Genomic DNA, 15,489 nt, shown 5'->3' with positions numbered 1-15,489 from the left:
AATGGGACCAAAATTTTTTTAGAAGTGCAAGTCCTTTACAAAACATGAGGCTATATACGCTATATTTTCTTTTTTCACCCTTGTTCTTTGCTTTTATTTTAAACAATAAGACAGCACCATTCATTAGAAAGATTCTATGCTACTGTCACCATATAAAACTGCAGTACTGAAATACCATAATATGATCTTTTTCTTATATACACTACAGTCTTACTTTGGAAGACTGAAATGTACAAAAATTGTTTTTTTTTTCTTTAGCTAACCCTTGGTTTCAATTATATTTTGTTCCAATGATAACTCTATCATTAGCTGTTGCCAACTAATCATAGAATCCATGACAAAAATAACGTCAAGAAGAAAAGGCAGCTTTTTCTTACCTGCCTTCCTTTTGACATGTTAATTGTTCAATAATCACAGGTTAAACTTCAAAGCCTTTTTCATGAATGAATTTTCTTGTCTGATGTTAAAACTAGTGTATATCATTGTTAAAAACATGAAGGCAAACAAGGATTTCAATCATCTTTCATTAACTATAGGTTACAATAGTAGGAACTTCACAGAATTCATAGCACTTGCCAAATTGCTGCACAAAATTTTAAGTATCTTGTAGACAAAAGTCGTAGGACATTGATATTTTACTGTGCCAGAGTATGGCAATTCTATTTTATTTCTCATTATCACAAACAGGTCTGTAGAGAAAGACTTTTGCCTAGAAGGAGCACAAATGCTATAAAGGAAGACATAGCCTCCTCCCAGTTAAGTAAAGAACTATTTGAAATAAAATGCTTTTAAAAATGGACAAAACACAAATCTGCTTTTAAACCAGAAAAGACAGCATACTTCAGATGAGAGTAATAAGACTTTTATTTTAAGGTACTCTGAAATTTATTTTCTATGTAAACAGAATTATTTTTCCTCTTCAAGACTTCAATTAAGTATCTACATGCAAATGCTTATCATTTGTAAACATTACTATATTTCCCTTAGAAGGTACTAGAAGAAAAACGTTCACCAGCAAAGCCAAAACATATTTAACTTACTTTTTAACGTACTTTTGAGGAACTGTTAAAAAATCCAGTCACTTCTATCTCACTTTACCCATAAAAGTATAATAAAGAGTGCAGATTGGGTGATCCTCTGTAAACACACCTGAATTTTCCTTACTCAAGGAGAATTTTTTATACCAAACCAAATTACACATTATTTAGAAGCACTTTTTCAACTTCCCTACTTCTGGTTGTAGTTTTAAGCCAGGCATGCATGAAAGGAGACTCAGATGGACATAACTGATAGTTCTGTGTCCTAAACCATACTAAATTAGGAAACCCTTTAGTTTATTTTATCTCTCCCTTTGAACAGATCAATGAAAACACTCTGCCATGGATACAAAGGCTCTTGTACAGACCCAAACAGAAAATATTTTGAATGCATATTTTTGAGAAGGCAGCTCTAGATGACAAAGATAGATATATAAGAACAGTACAAAAATGAAAAAGAAAGAAAGGAAGAATACACATGAAGGTGATAAAATTAACAGGTGAAAGAGAAATCAGTCTGAGCTTAAGTAGATCTAATTAAATTTAGATATGAATAGATATATAGTGTCAGGTATATGAGTAGATGGATCACTCACCAGTTTGATTCAGAGAAATCTTAAATATCATAATTTGAAAAATCATGGCAGATATCTCCTCTTCTGTTGTTATCCAGTCAGAGTTCACAAACTGATCAGACTTGGTCTAGATAAAAAATTTGCTTCATGTTCACTTTTGCAAATAGTAGTACCAATTATTTTCCAGGTGGGTAGCAATTTTCTTCCTGATTCAGTACTAAGTAAATACCTTTGTACACTTCTGAAGTATTTTTTTTAAATTATTATTATTATTTTTGAAAATATATGAATGCCATTTGAGCCAAGTTCCCAATAGGTAATTATATCCTACCTATCCTAATTTTATCTTCTGGGCTGCTTGTGATAATGGGCCAGAGAAGGTTTCTCTTTTTATTTTTTGCATTTAAGCAATTGTGCCTCTCTGTTCAATGAAACCCACTCCTGGATATCAAAGCATTTTTATTGCTGGTGATATGGCCCTTCTATTTAATGTACTGTAGCAATGATTGGAAAGTCAGGACTGTGAGCCACAGGAGGCCACATTATTAACAAAGCATTTTTCTCATGCTCTTAAGAAGGAGTGACCTTTACTGCTAGCTGAAGTGTTGTCTGGGTTGCTCTTTCAAGATTCCTTTTCTAAAATAATAACCTGAAAAGCTCAGTATTCTTTTTGTGAACTATAAAACTCTTTCACATAATTGTTCTGAAAGCTGTGAAAAACATTAAGTCTACTAGGATAGCAAAACCACTGCAAAATGACCTGGAAAAGTTGAGAAATAAATATGTAACTAGTAATAAAATTATTCAGAATGATGCTGTTTTTCACCCAGTTGATAGATGTATACAGCAGAAGTGAGTAGAGTAAGTCTATAACAGTACATAAAAATCAAACTGCAATTTTTTGATGAACTAATCAGAAATTAATAGCACAAAATGAATTTGTTAGTAATAGTAATACTGAATGCAGACATAACCTGCATCTTTATATAGACATACAGAAAAGAACAGAGTAAACAGTGCATTTAAACTCAAAGAAAAGCTTAAGGAAGATATTATGGGAGTGAAGAAAAGATGTTTAAAAAGTTTTAGAAGTCATCTTGTAACACAAAATATAAAAGAGCTTTCCACTAATTTTAAAATTCAGGGAAGATGGGCAAGAGTGAAAAAAAAAAAGTATTATATAAGTTCTGGTACCTAAAAAAAAGAGTAGGAATTACTCCTAAATTCAAGCCCCAAATGTATTTGATAGATACCTGGATGTGCAGCTATCCTGCACCACATGGATTAGCTTTGGGATGTTACTAACTGAGCACACTGGTCTAAAGTGCACGATAGTACTCCCATCCATTTGCCCAAATTCTATGTTTCATTATTCATTACTGGGAAAGACATGGCGGAAAAGAAATTCTCCTGAAAAAAGATGGGAATTGATAATAGATGTGATTATTATACAATGGGGGAAAAATATAGCTTTGAGACTTAAAATATTTTTATACCTTCTATAGTTATCATACAACACCAATGGGCCTTGGAAAATATCACATGGCAGGTATGTGCCCTCAAGTAATTGAGCCAAGTATCCATTCCTAGAGCTGAACTTGCAAAACCAAGTGTCAAAAATGGCTTTACAAAATCAGTTGGCATTAGATGGGAAATTATTAAAGGAATAAGGGACATGTGGAATGTTAAATCTTTCTGAAACTGAGTGTTATATCACCATTCACAATGCAACATCATCAATTGAAGAAGCCCCAGTCAAAACTAAAGAAATCACCAACCAACTATCAGAGCTTTTCCAATTACTCCAAACCCAAGGCTAGCTTCCTGGCTGATGTCCATATTCTAATCCTTGTGACTCGTGGGGTGAGGGCAATGACTACAATGAAAATTGGGTTGATGATTGCAACTGGAGTTATATTTGTAATGGTTGGGATAGCTATTGTATATAATTGCTTTTGTCATTTTCCTGCTGTTTCTGTCTTTTCTCCTCTGACTTTTCTACAAACACATCACCTCTGTGGACAACATGTGAAATGAAAAAAACGTCCCAGGAAGATACTGTTTGAGCCACAGGGAGATGTAAGTGACTTAAAAACCACAATTGCCTCAAACATTGTCAAGGCCACAGAAGTGACTTGCCGTAAGACGAGTCACCACTCTGTGAACTTGCGATAAGCACAGAACACAACAGGAAGGTGCTTATTCCAGGCCTAGAGAAGCTAAAGTTTGGTTAACACATCCTGGTTAATGCATCCAGACAAAAATTCCCACAGCAAATGGTGGGAAAGGAAGCAGCTGCTTATACACATGCCACCCTAAGTTCTGGAAACATCTGTGACCACCCATGGATATCCACAATTTGGACTGTATAAAAGTGGCACCTCCAGAATGATTCTGGGACGCCCACTACCGAGAAGACCAGGGCAAAGAAAGACCAATGGGATGCCTCTGGATCCACAGTGTGGTGATTATTTTCTTCTTGATCTCTCTGTCCTTCACTCTCCCCCTGATCTTTCCTATTTCTATCTCTGTACCTCACATTTACTGTAAAATAAAATCCATACTACTGATTTTGGCATATGGTCTCATTTGCGCCTTAATTCAGGAAGAGGCATCTCTCAACAATCAGATCATAACAAGTGGAGTAGAAAAGAACAAAACAAAACTTGTATTCAACTCATGAAATACAAAAGAAAAGGTAATAATGCATCCTACTTAAAAACTGTGTAACAGATAAAGGGCAATTCAGTATAGATAAAAACAGAAACATGCTGACTTTGATGAGTCATTGTTAATCAAATCCAACCACCTCATCAGAAAAATCAGTCGAAAATATCGGAGAGAGATGTAACAGGAATAGAGGTGTCATAAGCATAATGTACAAGGAAATTGCAACTAGGCTTAAAGTGAACCTCATATACAATGAAGTTATACATATACAACTTCATATATATATCGTGATTGTAACACACAAAATACCACATAGAAGATCACACACTGAAATTGCTGCAATTTACTAATTAAAGCTCAAAATGAACTGCTCGGGATCCAAATTTTGTATTGAACAATTGACTGACAGCCTTTTGCCTATGGCACTGCATTTGTTTGTTTTTGGAATATGAGTTACTGTCTTCCAAAAAGGATGAGGTTAGGAGCATCACCTCTGGAGGGAAGTAGGTTCTGAGGCTCTCTTCATGGCATATGACACTTTCCCTCACATAAGCAATAAGATGGCCCATGGCAACACTTCGGGGAGGAGGAAAACTTCCTCAGGAACAAAACAAGAGCATGCAGAGCTTGCTGCAGTAAATCTGAAAGTCAGTGCATTGACTGCAAGCAGGCATTCCCTCTTTTAGGACATTTGAGAATAAAGAAATGTACATGAACTTTGAAAATCTTTTTGTCAAGGTTTAGGAATGGTTTTCCCTAATGTAATGTTCCTACTGAAACTTGCCAAACCAACATGTGGAGTTTGATCATGCCCCCCTCACCCCCGCTTTCCCCATGTGGCAGGCTGGAGAGGAGACTTGGAGGAACAAGAGGGAAAGATCATGGGTTGAGGTAAGAACTATATACTGGAAATAGCAATGATATAAGACAACAAAGAGTAACAGCAACAGTAGTAATGACAGATTACACAAGAAGAGAAGAAGTGAACAATTCATATATGTATGCTCAGCTCACCTGCTCCCATACAACCCCCCCAAAACACCTGACTGCTCCCTTTGCCATGCTACTCCATGTGGAAGGGAGCCCTTCCCCCATTCCCAAAAGATGATATGAGGTGGTAGAATACTGTCTGGGTCCTAGACAAGTTCCTTCCTGGATACTGCAAAAATTTAACATTTCTAGCCAGAATCAGGACACTATTTGGTTTTGACTATCAACTTTAGCTTTCTTTAGATTTAACTCCTCTAGTTTATACCCTAACTTAAAAAAAAAAAAAAAAAAAAAAGATGAAAAGATGCTACTTTAAAATGTTGTTTTATGTGGTTTGGGGAAAAGATTGAAGAATATTTCCCTGACATTTATGGTTCACCTGGAATTCTGTCAGAAGTACAAACACACACACACACACACACACACACACACACACACACACACACACACACACACATATTTTTCTCAGACAAGGCACCATATTTCTAACTACTGTATTAAAGTCATAACTGTGCTGTATTAAGAACAATTCAACAATACATAAAGAGAATATTGTATGCAGGTCCATACTATCCCATGGGAGAAAACAATGTAGAAAGGAATAATTCATGAGGTTCTCCTGAGATTTTTCTTAAGAATAATAAAAGAGGGAACACAGAATGAGAAGCTGGAAGAAAAAGAAGAGGTCAGATGTCTGGAGTCCTTTCTAGGAAAGGCACTTAGTGTTTTGGACAATCTGGGACCCTTTCTGTCATCAGTTTCTGATCAGAACTCTACAGAATGGAAGCTATCATGCTCTTTAGAGAATGTTAGCTTTTACTGGCATTCCCCATTACAGCCTTTTGGGTTGTGTTTTTTCTTCTTGGGTGAAGGACAAATATGTCAAGAAGAAAATACCGACTGTCACCAAAGAAGGATCAGTTTTAATGGGCAAATTAATTTTAACAAGATAAACAAACAAGAATTTTTGAGAAAAAGGTAACCTATGCATAACTTCAAAAACCCCAAAATGGAAATATTACATGTTTTCCATGAAGGCAGCCTAAAGAAAGATATTATGAGCTCTCACCAAAAGAAAACAAAAAAGTTGAACTATACTATTTTGAAAAGTTACTGTTAAACTTTGCATGTGGACAAACCATCTTAGTAGACCTTCAATAAATGTAAGAAAAAGGTCCAAGATCTTATTATTGCTCACATGTATAGGAAAGAACCTGAAGGCAAAGCTGGAATGAAACATCAGAAAAACAATAACATAAAATAAGTTGCAAATACATTAAAAAGTGAATGAATTAACAATTAAAAAGTAATGTGTATTGCATTTCCGAAATACATCTGCTATTTTTCATACCTGGGAATTATCATCTCTAATGAATAGTAGGTTAGATAAAAACAAGAGGAAAGTGCAAAGGCAACTATTAAATTTAAGATGCAGGATCACAGCAAGGAAAAAAAAGCCTTTCTATATATGTACTGAAATATCATCAAAAAGCCCTTTGATCAGTCCTGTAGTGAGTCACAGCACAGCTATATCATAATTTAAGTAAAATTTGCAGAGGCATATAATTTTTCATAATTTCCCTCAGATGGATGCTAATTATCCCTGCCACCCATCAGTTTTAGTAAGAAAGGATTAGTAGTAAGATACAGTACTTCTACAAATAGTAGTCATAAGTACCATAAAAAGAGTTGAGGAGTACTAAGGACTTTTAAAATTATCAACTGGATATTGTCTGTAATGCTATTAACACACACTTCAGAGAACATTTTTAAATATACTATTTAAATACACATTTCTGTTATCACCCTTTGAAAGTCAAACAGTATTTTAAATTTTTTAAAAAAATATCTTAGAATATACAAGACATTAGTCATTATTAAGACTCATTTTTAGCCACTCCACAGTTGACAGCTTTAGAGATATTTCTTTTACACTTTCAGTAGAGGAGTAGAATATTAAAAATATATCTATATAAATGGAACTATCATTTTCAGTTTACACCTGGATTCCTTTCCTTCTTGTTGCATTTTTCCATTTGACAAAATACTAGGACATTATATTGTTCTGAGTTTGTCCCTCTTCAAAACAAACAGCTTAATTCATATTGAGAACTGGATAATGCAAAAGCTTAATTTCTAAGTATCAGCAGTTTCTGTGATTTACAAAATCACACTGACACTACTGCTTAGTCTGATTGGTTTCCTATGTTGGATTCCAGTTATGTTGATCTTTGATCCATTTTACTGAAAAATACCCCAAACCCTAACTATCTATCTTCCCAGGTCAGTGTTTATCTTGTCATTTTCAGAAAATGTTGAAATGCTCTTTTATTGGGGTTGGGTTTTCTTTTCTTGCTGCCTGTGGAATTTTTCCCATTGAGGTGCTAAAGAAGCACTGATGGCTGGGTACTTGAGACAGGGGAGGAGGGACTCCTCTAATTTTTGTGAGTTTCTCTCAGAGGAGCAGACACCAGGAGATTAGAACCAGGTAAAAGGAGAGTAAGAGGCAATTGCCAGCTCTTGCTCACTCTTGGCTTCGGAGGAGGATGGTAGCTGCTCCAACCACCAGAACTCAGCCAGGAGCTGCCTCTTCTGCTGCTGGACCCTGCACCCATGCTCTGCTAGGATGCCCTGCCATTTCAGCTTGCTCTTTCCGAGTATCCTGCTGGAGCACCAGGACTGACACTGCCACAGGGTTCAGGAAGCAAAGTCTCTCTTTTCCATCCCTTCCCGTCTCGGACACAGCCGCCATTACCGCGTGCTGTCCGAGCTCGCGCCACAGCGCCCCCTGCAGCCACGGGGGGAGCATCGCCACCAGCGCTCCCTGCCGGCGGTGACGGGAACTGCACCAAAGGGGAAAGTGCCTGCGGCTGAGAGGACCGGAACTGGGTTCCTGTTCTGTTTGTTATTAATTCCATAGTTGCTGCTGCTTTGTTTGCATTGATATACATACTAGTAAAGAACTGTTATTCCTATCCTCATATCTTTGCCTGAGAGTCTCCTTAATTTCAAAATTATAATAATTTGGAGGGAGGGATTTTACGTTCTCCAATCCAAGGGAGGCCCTTGCCTTCCCTAGCAGACACCTGTCTTTCAAACCAAGACATCTTTACACAACATTATTAGCCTAGAGATGCACAGAGATGGTTCTTGTATAACTGAGTAAATTAAGAATTCCCAGAGTCAGGCAGACATCATTATAGTTTATAATATAGCCATAGTAAAACTTAGAGTACACTGCCTCTGGAGACATCTTATGCAAGGAGTATAGAATCTAGAAAGAAATAGAGAGTGATTAAGTCTGTGAAAACAGTGAAAAGTAAAGTACATTTTGAAGAAGGTCTGGGGATGAATCTAACTCAGTGTCTTTCTCTCCATTCTCTTGTTATTTCTTCTTTTAATCCAGGCACTATTAATTCTTTCTTCCTTCCTCTTTTACTTTATCTGGAAAGACAGATTAATATCCCACATATATTTATTTGAGCTCTATTAATTTTAGTGCCTCACTCCGTGGATATTGAATCTGACCTTCTCTTTCTGTATTTGAATCGTAACAAAAGGCTTAATATTAAGGGACTAAACTATATCATAATTTTTGCTTATACACAGTGAAGTTCCTGTGGATCCACTTTACAGATTTTTCCAGGTCCCCCTGGGTGGCATCCCATCTTTCAGATGTGTCAATGCACCACTCAGTTACGTGTTGTCTGCAAACTTGTCGAGGGAGCACTCTATCCACTGTCCGTGTCAATGACAGAGATGTTGAACAGCACTAGTGCAGAGACAGATCCCTGAGGGACACCTCTTGGCACTGGCCTCCACTTAGACACAATTGCACAGAGTTGTTGACCATAACCTCTGGCTCACTTTATCCATCCATCCATCCATCCATCCATCCATCCATCCATCCATCTATCCATGCAGAAGGACATTGTGTATTGAAGGCCTTGCAGAAGTCAAGATAGGTGACATCTGTTGGTCCTGCCTTTTCAACCTTTGCCACCACTGGATCACAGAAAGTCACCAGACTGGTCAGACAATTAGTCAAGTTCCTCAAGATAAACCTGCTCCAATGTAGATGTTCTGGATATCTGCTTCACCAAGGAGTACCTTCTGCTCTTCCAGCTTTATACTTACCTATGCTGTTTCTTGCTCTTTTTGTTCTCTAATCTCTCTCTCTCCCTGTTTTTTTTATGCACGCCGCTGCTCTGCCAATGGTCCCTTGGACTGGCTGCATACAACACACAACACCCCCTGTCCTTTTCCCTGAGGGTTTATCCTAAGCCTCTCAAGGGACTTAATACCAACACTCAAACATGATGAGCTTTTGAGCTTTGAAATTGTCCTTTATTTTACAAAGCACCACTGTGAGGAAGCACAGTTTACCATCAGAACTAATGAAACCAGAAATAAAAGAGAGATGATGTGTGGGAACAATTTCCACCTTAAAAATAAAACATTCATTAAAAAAGAAATAAAAATAGACAAACTAGATATTTGATTGTAGCAATATTCTACAAACATACCAGTTCAGGTGATTTCAGACTCACTTAGGCTAGAAAGACAGCACAACTCTCAGTATAACGATTTGTCCACATTTAGAACTTTGCTAATATAAAATGGCCAAAATAAAGAAGGCGTACCCAGAAGCATACAAAATACAGACGAAAGCCTATTTTTAGTCTTGCAAGAGGATGCAATTTTAATATTCGTTTTCTATTTTCCTCTGTATTTTTAGGTCATATTAGGTGGCAAACACTTGCCTTCCTGAAAGAAAATATGTATAAATTATAATAATATTCTGTTTTTCATTCTTTGAGAGGTACCATATACACTGCTGAATATTTGGAGAAATGCACAAAACAACTGATTTTATTATGAAATACGTATTTTGGGAAAAATATATTTCTATTGAACTATTATAAAAGAAGACAATTATTATGATCTGTTTGTACATGAAAATGTTCATGCGACAGATTTCCCTTTTCTTTTAAATATGTGAAGACTGTACAATCCTGAATGCATAATGCTGACTGTATTTTGGGCTGCAATTTAGCCTTCATGTGCTTTTATTGCTATATTTATTGTTTAAATGATTGGTCTGTGAAACCTATTTTCTCTATATTTAATAGGGGTTCAAATACACAGCAAATAAAACCAGAGTTTTTCACATATAATTTCAATTTATTTTCTTTGAAACATCAGGAGTATGTAGCTTGTTATGCATCACTTTTCTATTATTTATGAGAGATTTTCATAAAAAGCTGTTAAATAGAACTTTCTGTTACTTACACTGATATCTTCCAAATCTAAGCTGTTCAGAATGACATTGTTCCTCTTCCAGATGATGGGAGGTCTCAGGGTTCCCTGGATGGCACAACTTAAGACAGCACTCTGTCCCACTGTTGCTGCAGTGGTGCTTATTTTTTGATCTTCAGGCAGATCCAGCTGAACTACATCTGCAAAAAATGTATTGTTTTTAAGGTCAATGAGCAGGCAGTTTCATGAGCTTAATTAGCATGAACTTTTTGTATACTGGTAATTTAGGAATTTTAACTGGAACAAAAGTAAAAATAACTTCCAAAAACTCCAGTAAGTTCAGCATATTTCATATAAAGGTCAGCGTGATATTTCAATTAAATTGACTGACAAGTATCAGCCTGTAAGAAGTAGCATTTAACATGGAAGTGAATTCCAGAGGTAAGACTGTAATACGCATGACTGCATATCCAAAGTCAGACACTGGAAGTTATCTGACAGTTAAGGCAGGCACAGTGGACTAGTCAGAACCTTTACTCTATATTTTCAGGCTAATTAGGTATTCATCATTATTCAATGTTTAAAAAAATCTTTCAAAAATTCAGACATATGTGATAGGAGTCCAGACCTTGAATCTTTCTCTGTTCATCTATGTACTAAATATCTCCAATATTAACAGAAGGCTCTATGTTACTTCTATGTCCCAGAACTCATGTGGACTCTTGCATAAAAAAGGAGTGATACACCAAACTGATGAAACTGATGACACTGTATACTATTCCCTCTTGTGTAATTGCCTTAAGTTACAGGCTGATCAACTGAGAGTTAGATAGTCATTTATGGTGAGCCTTACTGAACATAACCTATTAAAATTCTATATTTATAAGGATTTTGTCATTTTAGACAAAAGAACTATATAGGAACTGAAGATCATCCAAATAAAAATTTTTCCACTCAGCTGCTGAAGCATGAAAAATCTCTATGTTTTTGATCATTCCCTCTTCAAGTAAACTACAAAAGGCATCATGTGTCTATTCTCTTTTAATTATGAAAGTACTTTCATATAAGAGACACATTAACTCATTCATTATAGGAAAGAAAGAATTTGTAAGGAAGCTAAGATCATAGGTTCATTTCAGTCTTATAAAAGCAATACTTTGTAATTAACACTTCCCCCTGCCCTCTTTCCACCACCCCCAATTGTAAGCATTAGAAAAGCATGAAAGCAAGCTTAGCTGTTCAATAATTAAATTCTTTAAAAATTGTGATTAAAATAAAATAATTTTATACTTAGCTCCAGAATCCCCTGATGCTTTCCTCTTTCAGAAAAAATGCACTCTATGTCTCAAAATATGAGTGATAGTGCCCACTAGACATGCCCAAATGAGACTGACCTTTTTTAACTAGATGCATTACCTGACACAATGCCTTACACTAAGGAAAATGAAATTTACCAATTAAATTAAATTGATTCTTCTGCTGTTTACTGTACTTTTACAATCTACAGCTTCCTCTGAAGCAATTCAGCTTCTATGTTACAGGAAGTGGTTCTTCAGTGACACTATCTTGCAGACTTAATGCGACATAACTGCATAGCTACTAAATGATTCAAAATTTCTGGTAGCAAACCAACAGTACACATATTTTGCTTCTTTACTGAGCTCACTATGCAAAGATCTCAAAAGTGAGATAAGTAATCTGGTATTTCAGTTATAAATTTATATTCAAATTAGGAAAGGCATGAATGAGGGAATCATGAAATCAGCTGGTGTTATAGGGCCATCTATGAAAACTGCTAACCTTCACACAATAAACTGGCACAGGCAATTTAGATTCTACAAGATTTAAAAGTTCTTTTTCAATTAACTTCAGTATTACTATGGATGCCAACATAAAGAAGGCCAGTCACTGCTACATGTGTTTATAATTTTTAATTAGAAGATGACACTAGAAAAGAGAGCATCTATCAAATATAACATTTCCTACATGGGCAAAGATGATATTTTGAAATCAAAACTGAGAGGCCATCATTTTGCAGACACCAAAAGTTTAAATGGGTTTTTTTAAACTGTCTTGGTTTTAATAGTAATGATAACCTTACCATAAATAATAATTAAGAAAATGATGATAACAACAATGACAACAAAGGATGATAATACTAATTTTGCCAGAGAAAACTCCCAAATAATTTCTGAAAAATTTCTCAGTACTCGATATTGATAGGCCATTTGCAATTTTTGTCTCAGGACTATATTGTAACAAAAGGGCCATATACAGAATTTTAAAAAATGAAGAAGTAGTTGTACTAACTGGAACTAGTCAATGCACTGATGATACATATTTTTTAAAAGTTATGAAAAACATCCCTATCTTAATAAATGCATTAGAATCACTGCTGTCCTGTAAAATACCAAACATTTATGTAAAAACCTTCAAGCACTATACAATTATGCATATGTATATTATTTAATAGGAAAAAAGGAATGTAAGTTGCATTATAACTCTTATTTTCTTGAGAGAAAACTATTGCGCATATTTTCTCCTTAAAAAAACAAATTATCACCCAACCCAAAAAGCCGTAAGCTTTGAGGGCAGCACCTGGTGCAGAATCTTTGCCAGGTAACTCCCTGAAAATTCCTATCCATTAACTGTCTGCAAACACAGTGAAAGAGGCAAACACTGCTGAAGGTGGAAGGGTGTGGTGTGTGTGCTCTGTCAGGTGCACAGAGCAGAGTCTCTCAGAGTCCAGACACTATGACATTCCTTTGGAAATATAAAAACTAGGCACCAGGAATTAAATTATGCATTTACCATGTCTTCTTTCTTACTTAAAAGAAATAAATGTGGTTCTGGGAGGAATTATTTTTTTTGACAGATACTGAAATTGCGTCACTCAGAATTATTCCTGACTAGGATGACACTTAGCTGTCTTTCTGTGTTGCCTTTGTAGATCAATAATAACTGTTTGGAGTTTAGTCACGCACATTTTGTTTATTTAACGTCAAATGAAAAACCAGAGTAAAGGTTTAGAAAAACTGGAAGTAAAATTAATTCTTTTTACTGATATCATCACAATGCAAAAAATAGTAAATGTGGGTATCGGTTACAGAGCAGTAATATTATAAGTAGCCAGTAGAGACTACGTTTTATAGCTTGCTATTTTTAGAAACATGGGTCCTCTACTATAGTGTACCATATTAATGAGTTTGTTTGTAACTCCTCCAGATGTAATATCAATCTGCCACGCATCCCTGGTTCTTAATTATAAAAGTTATTGAATACACTCTTTCAGATAAAGGGGAAAAAGGAAAACAAAAAAACTCAAACCAAAATAACCCAAGCATTTAAATAAAAGCTAGAAGTATAGTTAGGAAAAATAACCAGACAACTGTGTCAAAGTATCTGGTTGGAAATTTTAAAAAAAGCTATTATAAAATAGGACAAAAGGAGTGAAAGCAGAATAAATATTAACTATTGGGAAGACATTTTAGAACTTTAACACTGACCAGGGAAAAGGCACACTTACTGAAGAGGCTCAAAAAGATCAAAGATTTTAAACAACAAAGCAAAACCAAAACCAATCAACCAACCAACCACCCAACCCCAAACAAGTAAACCAAATCAAAACTAATCAGTTAAATATGAGATATTCCTGCACTGGTTGAGAGATTATTGAAAGGGATTAATAAATTCCCTGGCCATTCTGCAAACTCCCCTATCCTTCATCCTGCTTTCTGGCCTTGAGCCAAGTTCTTCTGGCTCCTCCCACCTTGTTTTTGTTACTGAAGTTCTCATTGTATTTGATCCAGCTTGAATTTATCCTCCTTTAAAACACATGAAAGAAAACTTTACACAGTATTTGGGATCAATGAAGTGATATATATCAACTAATCCATATCTTTTCCTGAAAGACTTCGGTCAATATGTCTGCACAATGCAATTGCCATTTTCACACGCATCTCATATAGTTCCTCACAGCTGCCCTATAAATGACAGGTCCACACAAATTTCTTCTACTCTACTCTTTTTAGTAGATTACTTCTCAGCCTAAAGTATAATTTCTTACTCTTAACCAAGTATAAGAACTTGTACTTTCAACATTAATTTTCATAGCACTTTTACTGTGCCAGGTTTTCAGGTTATCCAATTTCAATCCTTAAAAATGTTTGTTTCCCAAGTGGTCTTTGAAGAGCTTCAATAACAACTCCTTCTCAAACTGGTATTTTCCCATTTCATTGAACCCATATCAGCTCCCTTTCATCCAGGTCCTTATTAATTTTATCACTATCTCCCATGATTTTAGCTGACTAAACAGATTCTAATATGTAAACATCCTAAGTGCTTTACTGAAAATTATGAAAGCACTTTTTTTTCTCATTGCTTCTCTTTATCTAGAATCTATGCTATAAAGCCACTACTTTTTTGTCCTTCAGTTAAAATTAGATAAAATTATGAATAATTTTTCTGTTATAATTTTTCCAAGTACTTTCTAATATAAATATATTTGTGATATCTTTCAAAAATATCTTCAGAACTTACTGCAATGCAAAATGACATCACTCCAACTGAATCAAGAAAAACTGCAAATTATGATCAATTCGATTAGAATGCAAGTGCTTTAACTTTCTCAGTTCGACCAAAATTAGTAGTAGTAGTAATTAAACTGATGAAGGTGGGAAGAAAGAGTTTTCAAAGCTAACATGTTGAAAAAATATTCCAACAGCAATACACATAAGCAAATAATAGAACCTTATTTTAAGCATTGTTCTTTTCAAGAGTCATACATCTTGGGTTGTCACTCTTAGTATAAGTTTTATCAATATTCATTTTAAGTCAACAGATAAAATTATACCATTACACTTTTACAACAGAGTGGGGCAGTAGCGCTCTGTTAGGAAAAAAAAGATAGTGACAGCTGTACAGTGCTTTGAACCAACAATTCTCTTTCCTTAATCCTA

General features: G+C 35.4%; 1 protein-coding gene across 2 annotated transcripts in view; it reads right to left on the bottom strand.

The window, feature by feature from the left end:
• The window catches only part of FSTL5 (follistatin like 5), a 287,281-nt gene that overhangs the window by 80,524 nt on the left and 191,268 nt on the right, over window positions 1-15,489 (bottom strand). For both annotated transcript variants that reach the window (XM_014878572.2, XM_088163647.1), the window contains exon 7: window positions 10,565-10,731. In XM_014878572.2, the coding sequence (XP_014734058.1) occupies window positions 10,565-10,731 (167 nt within the window). The remainder of the gene's footprint in view (window positions 1-10,564; window positions 10,732-15,489) is intronic.

Source organism: Sturnus vulgaris, chromosome 4, assembly GCF_052056855.1.
Source record: "Sturnus vulgaris isolate bStuVul1 chromosome 4, bStuVul1.hap1, whole genome shotgun sequence".
Lineage (NCBI taxonomy): Eukaryota > Metazoa > Chordata > Aves > Passeriformes > Sturnidae > Sturnus > Sturnus vulgaris.
Note: the sequence above shows the minus strand (reverse complement) of the source record. Positions and strands in the feature narration are given on the sequence as shown.